This window comes from Emydura macquarii, unplaced genomic scaffold, assembly GCF_026122565.2.
Source record: "Emydura macquarii macquarii isolate MOO-44397 ecotype Brisbane River unplaced genomic scaffold, CSIRO-AGI_Emac_v2 contig_1390, whole genome shotgun sequence".
Taxonomy (NCBI): Eukaryota; Metazoa; Chordata; order Testudines; family Chelidae; genus Emydura; species Emydura macquarii.
Window position 1 is genome coordinate 10,243,368 of NW_027131527.1, and position 19,139 is coordinate 10,262,506.

The following is a 19,139-nucleotide window of genomic DNA, read 5'->3' on the forward strand; positions in this document are numbered from 1 at the left end:
GTGCATGTACACCCTTTGTTACAAAAGGAAATTCATTATAAATGGAGACAGATTATGTTGTCATAATTGGGCCTCCAAATTTACCCTAATTGTGAGTTCAACCGTAAAAAGCGAGCATCAAAACAACAAACAACGTTGATAGGAAAAAATGCAAAAAAGACAGAAAGGCTGAATTAGTCCAAACAAAAAATGCCTACGGATAGAACTTCAGGGACTGTATTAAGATCATGCTTGGTAAACAAAAAAAAGTGTGGAACCAGAAATCGGTAAATCAAAATTATTGTGTCAGAAATTAGGTCTATTACTGGACAAAATACTCCTGGGACGCCAGACCTCCTTCATCCTACTCAAGAGATGTCGTGACCAGTCAAGGCCAGACACAAATGACACTGACACCTCCCCCAGCTCCAGCTAAATCTCAAATACTACCTGAGATGTGAGATTTCATCTCCTCCTACCCCCCCAAGTCTTCTTCCTTCCCTCACCTGATTTCCTTTTGTTCCTAGCTCTCTCCTTTTGACTTGTGTTTAATAAGTCAGGCTTAGGCAGTCCAGACTGCATATTTTGCTACACTGCTGTAGCCTGTGACTGGAGAAGCAACTACAAGCGATGCCCCAAACAGCCCGATGCTGGCACAAGTTTGGCAGGTTTTGGAGTAATTGATAAGACCATATGCTGAGCCTGTGTTTTTCCAGCAGCGAGGCTGCAAGTGAAAGCCAACAGCAAAGACATAAATTCCATTTCCTATCATCATTCCTTTCTCTCCCCCTTTTGTGTGTTTTTTTTCTTGTTTTGTTTTTTAGAAAACAAGACCAGACTTTAAACAACAGCAACTACAAAAACTCCAGCCCATCTCAACTGTATCTTTTTTCCCCCCACAAAAGCCAATTACCATTTAAGAGACTGTCACATAAGGGGTTTTTCCTTCTAAAACCTCTCTCCAACTAAAGGGAAAGAGAACAAGAAATGTTGTTAAAATGAAAGTCTTACTTAATACTTTACATTTCAAATGTTTTAACCATTTTTCCTTCTTTTCTGGATTGAAAAGATATTTTTATGGTGTGTTTGCCATGGTACTAAGCAGACTAGGACTCTGTATGCCAAACCTTAAACCCTTGTTTAAAACTATTTGATGCCAGTTTCAGGGTCATGTTAACACCTTTGACCCTGTGGGCCCATATAATCCATCTAAATTAATGCAACAGCCACCTTCCAACAAACCTCATTTTCTCTAGTTCAGCAGAGTTAAAAATGCCCTCTTTGGCCCCAGTCACCACAAGTGGAGTTAATATGACCATCTCTTCATTTCCACAGCAACTTGTCTTTCCCTCCCTTTGTCCAATGGCATTGGCAAAGTGGAGCAGCATTTAATACTGAGCATGTAAGTGCTAAGTACTACTAACAACAGTGAAACTTGCTCGCAGTTAATAAAAAAAATCCATTATAGGTGGAATGAAAGCACAGTAATATAGAACTTTCATTCTGAGTTTCATATCTGAAGCCACAGCAATAAGGACACAATCCTACAAGATCCTGAGTACCTCAGCTCCCATTAAAGCCAATTAATTGGTGTTTTAAAAAAGGGGATCAGAAAAAAAAGCTTACTTGAGCCTGTAATAAACCCTGTATGATGTGTCAGAGAGAAGAATCTAATACTTTGTTTTCACAGTTTCTTCTTAACTGCATAAACAGGAAAGACGGCAACAGTCACAGGCACACAAACGTATTAAGTGAAGTTGTTTGGAATGTTTATACTTGATTTCTGAAAGACAGACTGAACATATTGAGAGCGTAACACAGTGTGCATCTTACATCATTTAAAATGGTATTTGTGCCATGAAGAAGTTTTGGGGAATATCCGGTTCATCACAAAGGCAATAATTTTCTTTTCTGAAGTATTTTGGTGAACTCCTGAGATAAGTGATCTTTGGCAAGGTTCTTCTGTCACTATCCATACATGGGGTGAAGCTATCAGACAGAAAGAAATCAGCCTAATCTTCCTTTCAGTTTGGGGGGTGACAAAGTTTTAACAAGGGGTTACCAGGATCATGTGACAATCCCCCTCTAGCAGATCAGTGAACAAGACTAAGAACTTTTCAGGACAGAACTCTGAGTGGATTCCGGATACATCAAACATTGCTTGGTGCATAGTCCCAACTTGTTGTACAGCCTCGGTCAGCACTTAAGTAAACATTTTTTTCTATGCTAATTTTCTTTTTAAAACATTTGATTTTTCTGAGAGACATTTTGACATAATACTTATTCTGTATAATTGATTCTGGCCTTTTAGAATTATTCTCGTGTCTATCCAAGTAACCCAGAATCAAAGCACAGTCATAGTCCAGAACTATACAAATCTGGATCTGAGCTTTGTGGCAATGGCGCCTGATTTACCTTAAATTCTTGTGAATGTTCCATTGCTGAATAACCTTATTAATGAATAGTAAAGGTATGAATGAAGAAACTTACCCGAATCATCATGACTGAACATCTGATGTTATGAATTGTATCATAGACCTTCTTTGAGATGTCCACAAACTGATTGTCATCAAACAAATGCATTGTGTTCTTGCTTAAGCCCTCCAGTGCAATATTGACTTGAGTAACAAACTCCGGAATCACTGTAAAATAATTTTTTTTAAAGTAATAATAAGTGAAAAATAAAGAGGCAATCTTTCATAGGTTTCTGGAAAATTCAGTTTGTGGAATGAAAACTTTTAAAAATAAAGTTAAAATGTGAAAATAACAAAACAACTATCAATGGAAACAATTTTTGTCATTTGTGGCATTGGTGTTTGGGTAGGGACAGAGAGAAGAAGGGTGATATACAGGGAGGTGAAATGGATGGAGGGACTACAGAAACATAGGAAAGGAAAAAATAGAGGCTGGTACCCCGATATTGATTTTTGCACAAAGCACCCATTTACTTCAATAGGAATTTTGCACATGAAGCAATGTTAAAATAGGACTAGGGCTGATGAAAGATTCAAAGTTCCATCATACAGGAAATTTTGCTATTTCAACATTTGTTTTCATCTGAAATTATGACAAAAAAGTTAAAATATCAACGTTTTTCACAGAAAGGAAAGTCCCAAAAAATTTTGTTTTGAAAATATCAAAGTGATTGATTCAAGAAACTGGAACCAAATAGAAACATTCCATTTTGGCTCAGTTTGACATTAATTTGAGTCCTCCTGAGCTGCTGTGCTAATTTATTGGAGTTGTAGTTCAATTGTCTCATGCTCCCATTCTCATTTATGAGTTGGACTTCCATGCCAGACTACGTCTCCTATGGTGCACTGAGGTCACATGCCTCCCTGATGCACTGTACATGTTCAACCAGATGGGAGACTCTGGAGCATCAGGAAAGATGTAGTGCAGCCAGGGATCCCAGTCCAGTAGAGAATGGGGGTAAGAGGCATCCAAACTACAAATCCCATGAGGCACTGTGGCAGTTTAGGCAAGCACAGATTAATATTAAAGTGACCTGAATGTAAAATGTAAAACACTTTAATCTGATTCGACAAACTGAAATAGTTTTATTCAGGTCACCCAGACCCAAAATGAAATACTTCATTTTGATTTTTCCAGTGAAAAACTCAAAACATTTTGACAAAATTGAATTTTTCCATGGAAAATTAAAGTTTTGCAGAACTGCAATTTTCCATAAAAATATTTTGATCACCAACTCTAGATCACCAACTCTCGATATAACCTAGGGAATGGGAGACCTTCAACTTTCAGATCCTTTTTTATTCTAGCATGTAAGCAAAATACTTGTTCATGTGGTTGGTTGTTTTGCTTTTTCTCAAAATCAATGGAAAACCAAAGTCCAGTTGTGTTACTGAGTGTGAAAAGCACCACTTGACAGAAACATTATTTTGCAGTTACACAAGTAATCTGAGGTATATAAATTCTGATATGATCAGTCGTAATTCAAGCAAAGCTCATGATGAATTATGGAAGTTTTACATTAGATACCATGCTGATCAGTACTGTATTTCTCTGCCTCAATAAGGACTTCATGATCTGCGACCCAAGCTCTCATTTTTATGGGGCTTTCAAAACATGTAAATAGCTATAAGACAGATTTTCAAATTTGCATTTTAATTAAAGCAGCATTGCTGTTTCAGAAATGAATCATGCTCCGAGTGAAGATGATAGCTGTTTCTTTATGGCCTGATTTTCAGAAATAACGAACACCTGTAGTTCCCCATGAAATCAATGGGAGTTGCAGGGTTCAGCTATATCTTAAAATTAGGTCCTCTGTCTGCATTGTATAAGGGAATGCCATTGACTTTTAGAAACAGGGATGTTCAAAACTTTTATTCCCATCTAATCCTTCCTCAATTATTTTTAACCTACTGGAAAACTTTGTGAGAAGCATAAGTTTCTTCAAAGGCATTTTAAGTAAAAGATCAGACAAGTTAGTTTCTCGTACAACTTTATAAGAATCCCTAATCTGTACAAGCTATAGTAATTGTGAAAGTCAAACAGTGTAGCATTCTATATAATTTTTCTAGGTTCACATAATAGTCTGTGTGAATGCTTTTAAAACATTATTTCATGCTGTACTTGAGTATAGATTCAAGGATAGTAAGAAAAGATTATGTTTGACCCACTTGATAGCGGTAACTCAGCCATTCATAGAAAAGGCAGTCTTAATATTAATCAAATACATGAAAAAAACCACTGTCAAACTTATTTTTCACCAAACTTCTATACAGAGGAGTGTCACTCCAAATAAGTAAAAGCTTCCCCTTCCTACTCCTGATCTTCCACTGAAATTGTCAGCAAGTAATGAAGATGGTTTTCAACAGTGATCAGATTGAATAGCTAACAGACAGAGTGCTCAGCTTTTACTTAACACAACCTCAAATTTGTATTTTTAAAAGGAATCTAAATGGCTTGTCATAATTTAAGAACAGATATTGATAGCTTCAGTTAGACAAAATTATGCAAAGCTACTTATGGCTAGGTAATGGGAAGTAGTGTCATTTTGAACTAAATAGTCACCTCACACAATGATTATGTGAAGTTCAACACTCAGCTCTTTCTGTCACTTGGAACAAAGCAATCCAAGGCAAATGTAAAAGGTTTCAGGGAGCTGCAGAGCTCTACTGGTGCAGTAGGAACTTCTGGGATGTTTTCAAGGGCTTGCCTGTGGCAGGATTCCTCTTAGTTATAATATCTATTAGGTCTCCTTTACTGCAGCACCAGGGAGTCATCTAATTCCCATGAACTCTGTCTAGTGCATTTTCAATGACTGCTAACTGCCTGCTGCCCAATCTCAGAAAGAATAGGCTATCTAATCTTGTTTACATGCTGCCTCCCACCTTCGCAGACTACCCCTTCCTACCCTATTCCTGCCCTCCCTTTCTATAAACAGTGGAATGAACAAAAATTGACCAACGTTCTATTCCGTCATAAATTATTCCAAGGACTAATACAGAGAACCCCTTTTCCATCCTTCCCCTGCATTATCCACTCCCTTTGTTAACCCACAAGAGTACAAAGGGCTGTTGTGCTTTAGCTAGACATGTCTGTAATCTAGAAAGTTTACTTACAATTTGCCTGATCTGACTCCCCCTCCAACCTTACTGAAGGCCAGCTATAAGAGTGACTCATTTGTCTACTTCCAGGCTCTTCAGTGGTGACACACATTAATAACACTGTTATCTAATGGAATGATAATATTAATGTGTCTCAAAGCTAATTATATCAGACATAAGTCATTTGCGGTTTGCAAGCTTTCCTGTGCAAAAAACAATTTACAATAATGGAGGCAAATCTGAGAGGAACACATTTATTGTGAGGTCCATCAATTGCCTTTAATTTTTCATTTCAAAATCACTGCAGCAATAACTGGGACTAAGGTATTCTGGTATTCGATATGGGTTATTATAAAGCTGCCAATTAATACTAATTAATTAATATTAATTACTAATATTAATACTAATATTGTGCATGTATTTAGATCTGGGTGACTGCATCATTCCCTCAGTATATTTTGGCCCCGGTAGTGCATGTCTAATCCTATGAGTTTCCAACTAACTAACCCCTGGAGTAAGGGGTTGAGACTGTTTAACCTGGTGAATCCTAAGGATCCACATCAGGGAAAGGAAAATGCTGTCTGCCTGCAGAGGAGTCTACATGAGTCCTCTATGCTACTCATTCTCCCACTTGTGCCAATGGCTGAGTCCCCTTGTGTCTGCACAGTAGCAGCCAGAGAGGAAATCCAGTGGGAGCTAATATTGCTTCATATAACCTCAACTTCTGATCAAATTTCCTCTAATATACCCACTGGCTTATTCAACTGCAGAAAGTGGTTTGCCTCAGAACCACAACTTTGAAGAACTCCGGCAAACAAGACAACTGCCAGTACTTCCCCCACCTTCATTGTCCCTAAGGCAAACAGTCTGGAGCCCAGAATTTTCCACATATAGGATAACTCTTCACTGAAAAGAAAGCTTGGTGAGGCTTGAAAGCTTGTCTCCCTCAGCAACAGAAGTTGGTCCAATAAAATATATTGCCTCACCACCTTGTCTCTAATATTAATGAACTTTTTTCACTCTATATTTGAGCAGGTTGTCTGCTTTTTCACATGCCTATATTATGCTCAAAGTTGAATTTAATTGTTATATTGGAGGTATTACACTGTAGCCCTAGTGCCAGTAGGTGTAATAACGCATTTACTTGTAATAATAAGAAAATTATTCCCTTCCTCAACCCACCCACTGCCCTCTCACCAAAAAAATCAGTGAATTTTTAAAGAATATTTCAGCATTTTGCTAAATAGAAAGGAATTGATTTTTGAAAAAACTTTGTTGATTAAAACCTGAGCATTTTAAAAGAAAATGGATTTTTTTAACTAAATTTATTTTGATTGAAGAGCCATTTTCCATTGGAAAATTTTTTTTTTTGGCAAACTTGTGGACCATCCCTAACAGCCACTAAAAATATAGAAACCTGTTCTAGGGCTATCTTAACTCATACATGGCTTTTGTGGCATCCTTTTGATTATAATTTAATTTTATATCTCTGATTAGCACAGATTAATTTGTCAACTCACCTCCTAAATGAATTCACTTTAAGTGCAGTGATTTTATTTTTTTCAGTATCAGATCATTCTCTGATAACTGAAACTAGTAGTTCACAGTACACACATCAATAACGGATGCTTAACCCAAGTTTATTTTAAACTTCAATGAAGCTACCTTTATTTACACCAACGGAGGGATCAGAGCTTCTTAAAGATTTGAAACTCCTGGTCCCGATAATTTTAGGGTGACTATTATAAACAGTGCCAAGATTTGTTGGTCGGTCTTTGGTTTAAGATATTTTCATATCTCTAGAAGAGAGGGTATTCATGAGTTCCTGTAATATTGCTTCAATCTCTCAATCTTAAAAAGTGGAAAGGACGCTGAGGAATATTCTTGGTATCACCTAGTCTTTTAAATTAGTTTGTATTTCATTACTGATGCAGCAGAAATCTGAGGCTCCAGATACATTTTATTATGTTATTTTTTTCTCCACTTATAGGGGTCTGATATACAATATATGGGACGTTCTATTTAATCTAATTTACTACAAAATTATTCTCTAAATATTTACCTTGTTTTTGGTAAATTACAAAAACCTAAGAACATGGCTTTGTTATTTCCACTCTCTCTTTTTGGTCATAAAGGGCTTAATCCTGTGACTTTGGTGCTCACCTAGCACTGAAGTAAGTCCATATATCTAACCAAAATGGTGCAGTTTCCTCAACTGTTATGTAATTTATTGATGATCCCATCACACACTTAAGTTAAAGATCTCATGAGGCTCAAACTTATCTATTATGCTCTAGTGCGTAAAATAATTATTTTGGGGAAGTTCTATAGCCTGTGTTACAGGCAGGGGTTCAGACTAAATGGTCACAATCTCCCCTTCTGGTCTTTGAAGCTATAAAACAACTTCAAATTTAAGATAATTTAAAAAGAATCCTTTTGTGCTTTAACAAAGAATGAAAGCTATAATTACTTATTAAAGAGACAGTCACTAGAAGGTACCATAGTCAAATGCTGTTAAAGCTAATCAGAAAAGTTTCTAAGAATATATAAACAAACTCAAATAAAAACACTGGCAAGGTCACATATTTTGAAGTATATAAACAGAAAATATATCAAACAATATTCTTTAAGAGCTCTAAAAACCAATCCATGATTTCTAATTAATGTCATAGAATCATAGAATCATAGAATATTAGAGTTGGAAGGGACCTCAGGAGGTCATCTAGTCCAACCCCCTGCTCAAAGCAGGACTAACCTCAGCTATATATATGTCGGTATGCTGAGTTCCTTATCTTGTATTTTAATCTTCTGAATCTCAGTTTTATCTTTAGTAGAAAAAAAACACTTCAGTATGATTATTCTTGCTAACTATAATGTTTCTACAAACATGAATGAAACCCATGAGAAATCAATCCATACCCTATCCTAATTACATATTTCCTAATGGAAAATTCAGATTGATCCAATTCCTGTGGCTATGAAAGCACCCTCCCATTGTGAGTATAACACTTTAATCTTGTCCAGTCTTTAACAGCAGTACCTACTGTAATAAAGGTTCTATTACTAATATGCCATACAGGAGTTTGAAAATACTGAGTTTTATATAAGATCAGTGATCTGAGATTCTATTTTCTAAACCCCATTGTAACATTTAATGATGATCCCTGATCATTAAGTCATTTTACATGAAAGGCAACTTTTTCCTTAAGATGAAAACTAAAGGTCCTTTGGACCAAGCAATACATTTGAAACTTCAAATCTTTCCTTATAACTCTTTTCCTTATTAAATATTCTGAAAGATGAGATTCTAATCTCTCACTTTCCATTCACTATCCCTTCCAAACCTTTATTGATCTTTGAAGATGTGATTCAAAAATCCACTGAAGTCACTAGAAGCTTTGCACTAATTTCAACAGGCTTTAAATCAGGCTCCGACTGAGGTTGTATAGTCAACTGTAAGTGCTGAGGAACACAATTTTCTGTAACATTGGACAGCATAATTTCTAGGAATTTTCTGACTACAAATCTATTTTGTCCGTAGTTATTACTTTTGAGACAGAGGGTAAATCCAAATTTACCTTACTTTCATTTGTCCATGTTTTGTTTATTACATTTAGCTATTAATACTGCTTTATTGGTTACCCTTTTTATTAACTAAACTGATCTGTTTAATTGGAAAGCCTAACATGTCTTTGAATTGCTTTAAGGATCCCCATTATTATTTGTTTTAAAAAGTCAGTACAGGAGCTAAAGTTACTATTTCCTTTGCCGTATCATCATTCATTACAATACCTGCCATATACTGTTTCTCAAATATTTGTGTAACATCACAGTCCTTCTCAAATTCAAGAATACAATACTCTCTTTCATTATACACATATACACACATATATATACACATATCAGCACCATTTAGAATGCAATATTTGATTATGTTGGTCTATAATGTGTTCATCACTTTACCAGATCTTTGTCTAAGGGAATGAGGAAGACACACTAATCTAACCAATTTAATCAATCAAGTTTGTCATCAGCACCTATACAAATCGCCACTCATGAATAAATAGGAATGGAAAAAAAAACATTTGGATAAAAACCAAAACAAGACTGTCAACTTAGTTTAATGAGCAGATTTTGTAAACTTTCTTTTTAGGCTAGTAGTATTAAATGTCATGTTATTTATGTCTCTATCAACTTTATCTTCAAATATCAAGGTTCTGTCTTTGTTTCTATCTCTGTCTAGGGCTCCACCACTAGACATGTGATGCTAATCTTGTCTATGCCACATTCATATCTCAACACAAGCTAGGTGGCTGGCCAAACATTTGCAGGGCGCTGAGCATCTGTTCTTTGGACATGAGCATTTGATTAGCTGAAGGACTGATTCAGGAGCACATGGTATTTTAGACCATAACTGGTGTGAACAGTCCATCCTCGAAGTCCCACCATGAAATGGCTGAGACAGGCACTTTGGAGGTAAGAAATGGAGGCTGAATTTACCATTTGAAAGCCAACCTTACGACACTTGCAGAACTATTCTGGTAAATGTTTTCCGAGAAGCAAACAGAGAATAATTGCCACTGACAAAGACTGCATTTATATCTTCCATCAAGATGGCAAATTATCAAGCAATGGAATGCCTCTGGGATGATCAAGCACATCCAAAACTACCCTCCACTATCTGGCATGGATGAGTGTTGGAGGATGAACCGATCATACCAGCTATGTGTGAAATACCATGCATGCCTAAATCAATCCTTCAGCTAACCAAATTTATATGTGCAAAAAATAGGTGCTCACCACCCAGCAAATATTAGGCCAGGAGCCTGCCTTGTACCAAGATGTGCAAGCATGACATACATGAGGATCAGTGTGACCACACATCTAGTGATAGTGCCCTAAATGGAGATGATACTGATAATGTTTTTGATGAATAAATATTTTTAAGTCCTATGTATCAAGGTTAACTTTCCTAGGATTACCAAAGATCAAATGCCTTTTTTATGTAAGCAACACATCCCTATGTTAAAGTATAACTTAAAAACGGTTGATTTTTTAACATTTTCTTGAATATTTCTACAAAAGTGCTCTAGGTTTGTCATGTTTGGTACCACTACGTGTGGGGGAGAGGCAGCTTTTGGAGGACTTTGGAGCTGGGAGTTGTGGAGGGCAGCAAGTCTGCCCGCCACACTGCAGAGGATTATACCATTGAAATTATGATTCTATTGATTTTACAAATCAAATGACATGGCCCTTACCTTTATATCACTAACTTGCCCACAGAATGAGATTTTACTACATTGTGCTCCCAGACTAATTAGCAAACCTGCTTCTCTCCTTCAGGTGTCTTGATGGGAATGACAGGTACATTTTCATCATCATTTGTGGCATCTCAAAGAGCTCAATCTATTTAGTTTAGCAAAGGTTAAGGGGTGACTTGATTACAGCCTATAAGTATCTACACGAGGAATAAATATTAATAATGGGCTCTTCAATGTAGCAGAAAAAAGGTATAATATGATCCAATAGCTGAACGTTGAAGCTAGACAAATTCAGATTGGAAATAAGGTATAAATGTTTAATCATGAGAGTAAATAACCATTGGAACAATTTACTTAGTGTCTTGATGGATTCTCCAACACTGATTATTTTTAAATCAAAATTGGATGTTTTTCAAAAACAGACACGCTCTAGGAAATATTTGGGGGCAGTTCTACAGCCTGTGTTGTACAGGAGGTCAGACTAGAGGATCACAATGGTTCCTTCTGACCTTGGAATGTATGATTCTTTGAATCTCAACATGTTTTTTATTATTCTTGCCTGTGTGCTTTCACTTTTTTCTGTTCATATCAGCATTTGGGGTTAGTTTGCCATATATTAAGCAGACAATAAAAATACCAATTAAAATTCTCTCTTCACTCTGCATGTGAGTAATACTGTGAATAGCACTCTATTGTGGTAGCTCCAGTCTGGATAATATTTTCCATTACATGATCTCCTTTTAAGTTAAGCTGCAACAGTTCAGCTTCCAGCTCCTCCAAAATATCAACATGTTATATTTTTAGAAATAAAAATGGTCATTCTTGGTCTATAATCTTTATTTTAGTTTTCCATTACACTAGTTATGATTTAAAAAAAAAATCAGTGTTTGTCAGTTATTATATATACAGTGATAGCTGAGATGCTAAAGTTTTCCCTGTTTTCAGGGCAGAAAATAAGCCTAGTAATTGTGCACTACCAGTATCTTTTGGAAAATGAATTTTATGAATATATTCTGTATGTCATAGTAATCTGAAGTAGCATATTAAATGCTAGTCAGATAATAAATAACAGCCTTCCAAACTAAGAAAGCTGCATTGGCCAAGTCATTGGAGTTGAAATACAATGGGGTATTTTGGCATAGACTTGAGCCGTACTTCCAATAGCAGGCTATTTATAACAGAATAAACTACCTAATAAATAGTGCAGACACCTTCATTAAATATGTTCAGAAATAGATGAAAATAATGATAGAATTAGTGCAGATGAAGACAATCATGGCTTCTTGCAGAGTATTGAACTGAATGACATAAGCATTCCTTTGAAACCCTAATCATCTCATTTTTTTTAATTAGCGCATACAATATAATGCATAATAAAAAACAAACAGTTTCTAAATTTTCTTACATTGTGATACAGATGCTTAATTTCAAAATAGCTAATATTTATATAATTAAATGCCACTGAACATTTTATCACAATATTATAATCAAACAGCCTGTAAAGGCTTCCATAAGTAAGGAATAGAAGAGTTTTGTCATTGGGTGCCTTTGATAACTCTTCTACATCTTAAAATATTATTGTTCATATTTAATCACAGATTCTGTAGTAATAAGCTTAAAGGTTACCATCAGGAAGGCTGATTAATAAGATTTTTTAAACAAAAGTTGTGAAGGCATAACATACTTAATTCATCTTTGTCTGCATTCTTAAACATGGAACAGAGTGCAACAGATAAAATATCACAAAATAACCTATTGGGTGTTTTTCCATTCTTGATTATTTAGAACAATAAGAACTATAAAATGATCCTTGTGGGATTAATTTAGTATCTCATGCAAAAGGTTGTATGTATGGAAAGCTTACCCTAACAAACAATTAAACTGTTTACACACAATCAAGGTCACTTGTACTCTGTGGCATAGCAAACAAATTATGCAATGAGTTTCCCCCATAGTTACACAGCAAAATCAGGCACAGAGAAAGATCACTTCTTCCCATCTCTTCCTATTGTTTGCTGCCAAAGCCATCTTCTCCCTTTTTTTCATACATACACTGGCCCAACACAGATTATAAACCCTCTGGTCCCCAGACTGCTGTAACTTGTATAAAATGTAAGATTCCATAATTCCCTAGTGTATATATAGCAGCAGAAATCATTTGTGGGGCAGATGGTGGTAGTTATAGGTCTCTTGACAGAAGAGCTGTGAAAGGATTGGTTTGGGTCCCACCCCAAACACACACAGGAGTGGTGGGGGGAAACCTCAATGTTCCTGCCACCATGTTTTATTAACATTTATCTTCCCTCCATTCCCCATTTCTGAACTTTTTTTTCACTCTGAACATAACCAGTTCATAACCAGTTCATAACTCCAGTTTCACTCTAAATATATTCTAAAAAGTTGAGAGGTGATGAGAATATCAAGGTTCTTGCTATGCCTATTAGGAAGCAATTAGAAAATTACAGAACTACGAGAAAGCCTAGAGAAGATAGGGAATGAAAAGAGGTGCTGGTGATTGGAGAGAGAAGTAGCTGCTAGGTGGAATCAATTGTCATTGGCTGTTGAAGAGAACTGGAAGTAAGTGGAATTGAGAGTTGTTAGGAGGACTTGGTTAGCTAGAACCCAGAATTTTTTGCCAGGTGGGCATTTTAAAACCAATAGTTCACATTTCTACCCCAAACTTATATTTGCAACTTTGTTCCATCAAAATGTTGCATAGTTTTGGAAGTAAATTCACAGAAGACAGGACAATGGTATTCAAAATATAAAATTTTAGAAGATTTACACTTCTGTCCAATCTCTTCCTCAGACAAGTTTTCTATTAGTACATTCAAATCAGTTTGGTCAAAATTTTGTAATTAGTAAGGTGCCAAAAAGCACATAAATTGGTAACAGTGTATTGATATGTAAGGACCAATGCAAAACAATGGTAGGCCTCACCAGTTGGTGGACTGAGGATTTGATTATTGAGTTCTTGTGTTTTACTTACAGATTTGTGTGCATTTCATTTTAGACAATATGACTGCCTTATTATGTTTGAGACAACACATAGAACATATCTTATATTTCATTTAATAAAACTCATATTATTTCTTTTTATTTTTCCCTTTTTATCTCCTCCCAGCCCCCCAAAAATAAAGAAAGCTCTTCTGTGTGGGAGAAATGAGAACATCTCTTTCCTGAGAATTGGGTCTGCTGGGTGCGTAGAACGGGGTCTGCAATTGGGTATTCTTAAAATTAAACTTGAGTTTTAGATTTCATCCTATTCTTCCAGCTGCAGGCATTTTCTTTTGACTCCTCTGGGCCCCTCTGAACCGAGCCAAATAACTATCCATTTACAGGGAGCAAGGAGAGACTTTTGTTATTCTCCTGCAGAAATAAGAATTATACAACCATTTGTGCAAACTCATATCACCTAAGGACTGATCTAATCCCCACTGCAGTGAATGGAAGCCTTTCCATTGACATCAATGGGAGCTGAATCAGATCTTCAGTACACAAGCCTTTGCACATAGTATTTTAATGCTCACGCCTAGGATGCTGTCATGGGTGATATGTAGTTCAGTAAAGCACCATGAATCATAACTAAAATATATTACTTTTCTTTTTGTAACTTTAAACTGATTCAGAGGGGTAGCCGTATTAGTCTATATACAGCAAAAACAACGAGAGTCCTGTAGCACTTTAAAGACTAACACATTTAATTTCTGCAGGCATAAGCTTTTGTGGGCTGCAATCCACTTCCTCAGATACAAGAAAGAGAAATCAAATAGGGGGTATATATACACATCCAGGGTAAGGAACAACAGTGGGGAGGGGTAGGTGTTAGCAAATTCCATTCAGATAGAGTAGATGAGGCCTATTCACAACCATTGATTAGAAGGTGGGAATGTGTGAACAGTGACAATTACTTCTTGTAATGAGAGAACCATTCCAAGTCCCTGTTCAGACCCAGTCTGATTGTGTCAAGTTTGCATATGAGTTCCAGCTCTGCAGTTTCTCGCTGAAATCTGTTTTTGAAGTTTTTTTGTAGAAGCATGGCAACTTTCAAGTCAGCTACAGTGTGTCCTGGGAGACTGAAGTGCTCTCGTACTAGTTTATGGAAGTTACCATTTTTTATGTCTGATTTGTATCCATTTATTCTTTTGCATAGTGACAGTCCGGTTTGGCCAATGTACATGGCAGAGGAGCATTGCTGGCACATGATGGCATATATTACATAGTAGATGTGCAGGTGAATGAGCTCCTGATGGTGTGGCTGATTTGGTTAGGACCCGTGATGGTATCACTAGAGTTGATGTGCGGGCAGAGCTGGCAACGGGGTTTGTTGCAGGGATAGGTTCCTGGGTTAGTGCTCTTGTTGTATGGTGTACGGTTGCTGGTCAGGAAAGGGAAGGGTTTCACTCTTTACTGATGATTGTTAAGTGGGATCTTTGAACTTTATGGACAGTCTCTAAACTACAAAATTGGGGAGCTGCAAGAAAAGCCTTTCCATGGAGTAGCCATTTTATTGGATTCACTTCCATAGAGAGGATCTGTGAACAGAAAAGAAAATAGCTTCTCATTATGTGTCTGTGCGGGGAGGAGGGAAGGGCACAGTGGGAGAGAAGAAAAGGAAAGTCAAAAGCTTGGACCCAAAAAATCTTGGCAAAATTGGATTGTTTCTGATGAATATTGTGTTATTTCTTGCTTAAGATAGGGAGTTAAGCATTAATTAGTGAAAAAAAAAACTAAAACACCAAAACTCTTATAAGCATTATCACATATGGTTTATTGTTAATTTTATGTTTAATGTGGTAATTCCTATGAATGCTGAAGTAATAAGAATACACATAAGGGACAATATATAAAGGAATGATTTCATGAGAATTGGATCATTTTGTTTTTTAAAAAAAGATATAATAGGAACTGACCACTTTCCAAGAAAAACTGAAATTATATTAAGGGTAATGAAGCTGAAACAATATGTTAAGGACTTATATACCAGGCATTATTCTAGCCATGAAAGTTGATTTGGAATTCAATAATAAAAGAAGGAGATTCACTGGAATATAATTATGCTACAAATAAAAGATTGTTATAGATTATAAATGTGTAGGTATTAGATTTACTGGAATCCCAAAAAATTACTGCCCCCCTGTGCTGTACTGTACAGACTGGGTTTGTTTGGTGTTTTTTGTTTGTTTTGTTAAAACAAAAAAGCTAAAAATAGGAGTCATAACTGGATCAGTGCCAACCCATGCATCCCTAGACTATTCCAAATGCATGAATAGTTCATCCATTAGCAAATAAAGGCTGGGAAATAATAGGAAGAATTGATTTTTTAAAATTATGAGTAGTGTAATATAACAATAAATGGTATTAGTTCAGTTATGCCAGATCATCCCATTATTGAACCAATACTTAGATATTAATATTAAATATTTTGGGGGATTCTCTGAACCAGTGGTATAAAGTATAGAGGTTGTGAGGAAGTAAGAACAATTCTAAACAAAAGCAAAAAATCCTGCACACTTATCTCCTTCATCTTATGTTTGAAAGATTATGTTTTTAGAGTCTTAGACTGGCTTGATTCAAAGCCTTTCCCCATCACTTTTAACCTTTAGAGCACCATATAATATATGACGTTTTTGGAAAATTGCAAGCTTTTCATTTGAATACTTATAACTGCAAATAATGAAAACTATGCTGAATAATTTGAAAGAGGATTACTGGATTGTAATAATCTGAGAAAGGATAATCTGCAAGGATTTTAGGAATATCCTATCTAACTTCTGTTTGGGGCCTGATTCTGCTCTCAGACTACATCAGCTTCACTCCACGGTAACTTTATTGACTTTCTCCAGCTTTCTGCTAGAGTAGGTGAGAGCAGCATCTGGCCTTTCACGCAGGCCTGATATTTCAATTTCTTTGGATATTTAGAAATTTTGTAGTAAGTGCCATATGGCAAGATTCTACTTAGTTTTAAAACAAGAGGATGACAGAGCTGGTTAATTACAAATATAAATGTGAAACCAATAGCAAAATCTACATCTAAAAGAAACAAAACCATTGTGGACAAACACAAAAACTCTCTGGATTTTGTTTCATGAAAAGTTACCACAAAATTACTTTATAAAAAAAATGATGGCCAGATTCTCATACTCTTATTCATAATAAGTAGCACTTATTATGCTGTGAGTGGACCCATGATTCAAAGAGTGTTGATACATTTGTTCAAGTGTTGATGCATTTCATCAGATTTATACTAAATTCATGATGTTTTACAAAGGTAATTTTGAAAAACACATAGAACTTGAGACAAATTCTTTGGGCAAAGTCCTCAGATGGTGTAAATTAGCCTGCTATACTGAAGTCAATGGATCTATGCCAGTTTATGCTACTTGAGAATCTAGTTCCCTGGATTTAAACAAAATTGCCTTGACAAGATACACTTTCAACAAGCGGGTAACTGGAAAACATTTTGCATTATATGACTGGGGGAAAATTAGTTTTTGCTGGTGTAGTAAATGACAATTTTTTGGGGTCAAGGATCATACTCTTCCATGCTTAATTTTATGGCATGTAAATAAATGGTAATTTTAGATATTGACCTGTTCTTTACCTTTTATTTTTAATGTTTGCACAAGATCACATTATAGTTGTGCAGCTTCTTTCTAGCCAGCTACTGAAGCCCTTCCTCAGCTCCACATTCAGCCTCTAGCAGCAGCTCTTTGCTGCCTGAGCTAATTGGCTGCTTAGTCACAGCTGGAGGAGTAATTGCTCCCTCTTTTAACTCTTTCCTGGCTGTCACACTGTGGAATCTATACACCCCCATCACAGACCTTCCCCTTCTGAAGGATAGCAGGAGCATCTCCTGCAGAAGCAACGCCTCCTCCTATTCCTGAGAGAAAAAATCCACATTCTTGTGACGGTCCCGGGCCCAGCGTTCCACTGAGAATGAGTATGGCTTCAGACTGAGGTACCAGCGCATGATCAGCATGTTAGTATGTTCCTGCTGTTCAAACACTTTAATGGGGTGTGGTTGGTTACCAGATAAAAACAGTTGACTGACAAATAGTGTATGGGGGCCTTGATGGCCCACTTGACAGCCAGAAACTCTTTTTCTATTATGGCATACTCCCTTTTCCACAGGAACGGGGAGGTTGTACCTGGCTGAAGTACAGCACTGGGTGTTCTTGCCACTCCTACTTCTAAAATAAGCCTGTGCCCACAGCTATGTCAGATGTGTCTGTTTGTGGAATGAACTGTCATGGAAAGTCTTGAGTTCACACCACCATCTATTTGCATCTTTGATCCCCTGGCAGACCTTCTCACAATCAAGCATTGCTTGCACCTTCCAGAGAGGCCAAGGCCTTGATGAGCTCCATAAGAGGTGCAGTTAGGGTGGCAAACATAGGCATACATTTTCTGTAATAATCCACAAGGTCTAGGAGGGACCCGTCCTGCTTCTTTGTCACAGGGGTAGGGCAATCTTACCATTTTTCTCATCAGGTGCCTGATCTGTCCTTTCCCCAAGCAGCTACCGCATGTAGGGAGACAAGTACTTCACCAAGTTTGCTGTTAGTCTGGCATCCCTCAGTTAATGTAGTACAGTTGTCACATCATCCACATGGATTACCCATTGAGTGCTGAACATTATAAAGTTGTCAAGGTAAGGAGCCATATATCCTGCACAGGGTCACAAGACTTTGTTCATTAGGCACTGAAAGGTTCCTGCAGCCCTAAATTTGAAGACACACCAAGCAGTGGAGAAGCTGGGGTTCTCACATGATGTCTTGCCAAAGGGGATTTGACAGTAGCCTTTGCTAAGATCCGGCGTGGTGACATAACGGGTTTGAGCTAACCATTTTATGAGTTGTCTACCTGGGGCACTGGGTAAGTATCAAACTTTGATATAACATTTACCTTTCTGAAGTCAATACAAAACCTGACCGAGTCGTCAGGTTTTGGGATTAACACAGCAGGGCTTCACCATTCATTCTGTGACTCTACAATGACTCCCAACTTTTTCATCCTTTCAACCTCCTCTTTAACTACTTCTTGTAACTTCTTGGATGGAGGAACTGCAAGGTCTCCCATACCACCTTTCCTGGATCTGTCTTTATATGATGGAACATAAAATCCCTCTGACCCAGCAGCTTCATGAAGTCTGACTATGTGGCCTGGTCTTGCTCTTCATGACTCAAAAGTTGCCCCAGTGGGACCAATGTTGCTTATGGGTGCAGCCAGCAACGCATTCGGAGGTCTCCAGAAAAGCTTCTGGATTGTCACCAGGCCCAATTTTGTTCACCTCAGGCGCCCTGGATCTGATGCCCATACCTGC

The 19,139-nt window shown here is 37.0% G+C and overlaps 1 protein-coding gene across 6 annotated transcripts in view; it reads right to left on the minus strand.

Annotated features, from left to right (window-relative positions):
• Window positions 1-19,139, minus strand: part of CTNNA3 (catenin alpha 3) — an 813,634-nt gene that overhangs the window by 153,796 nt on the left and 640,699 nt on the right. For all 6 annotated transcript variants that reach the window (XM_067552599.1, XM_067552600.1, XM_067552601.1 and 3 more), the window contains one exon: window positions 2,470-2,621. In XM_067552599.1, coding sequence (XP_067408700.1) covers window positions 2,470-2,621 — 152 coding nt within the window. The remainder of the gene's footprint in view (window positions 1-2,469; window positions 2,622-19,139) is intronic.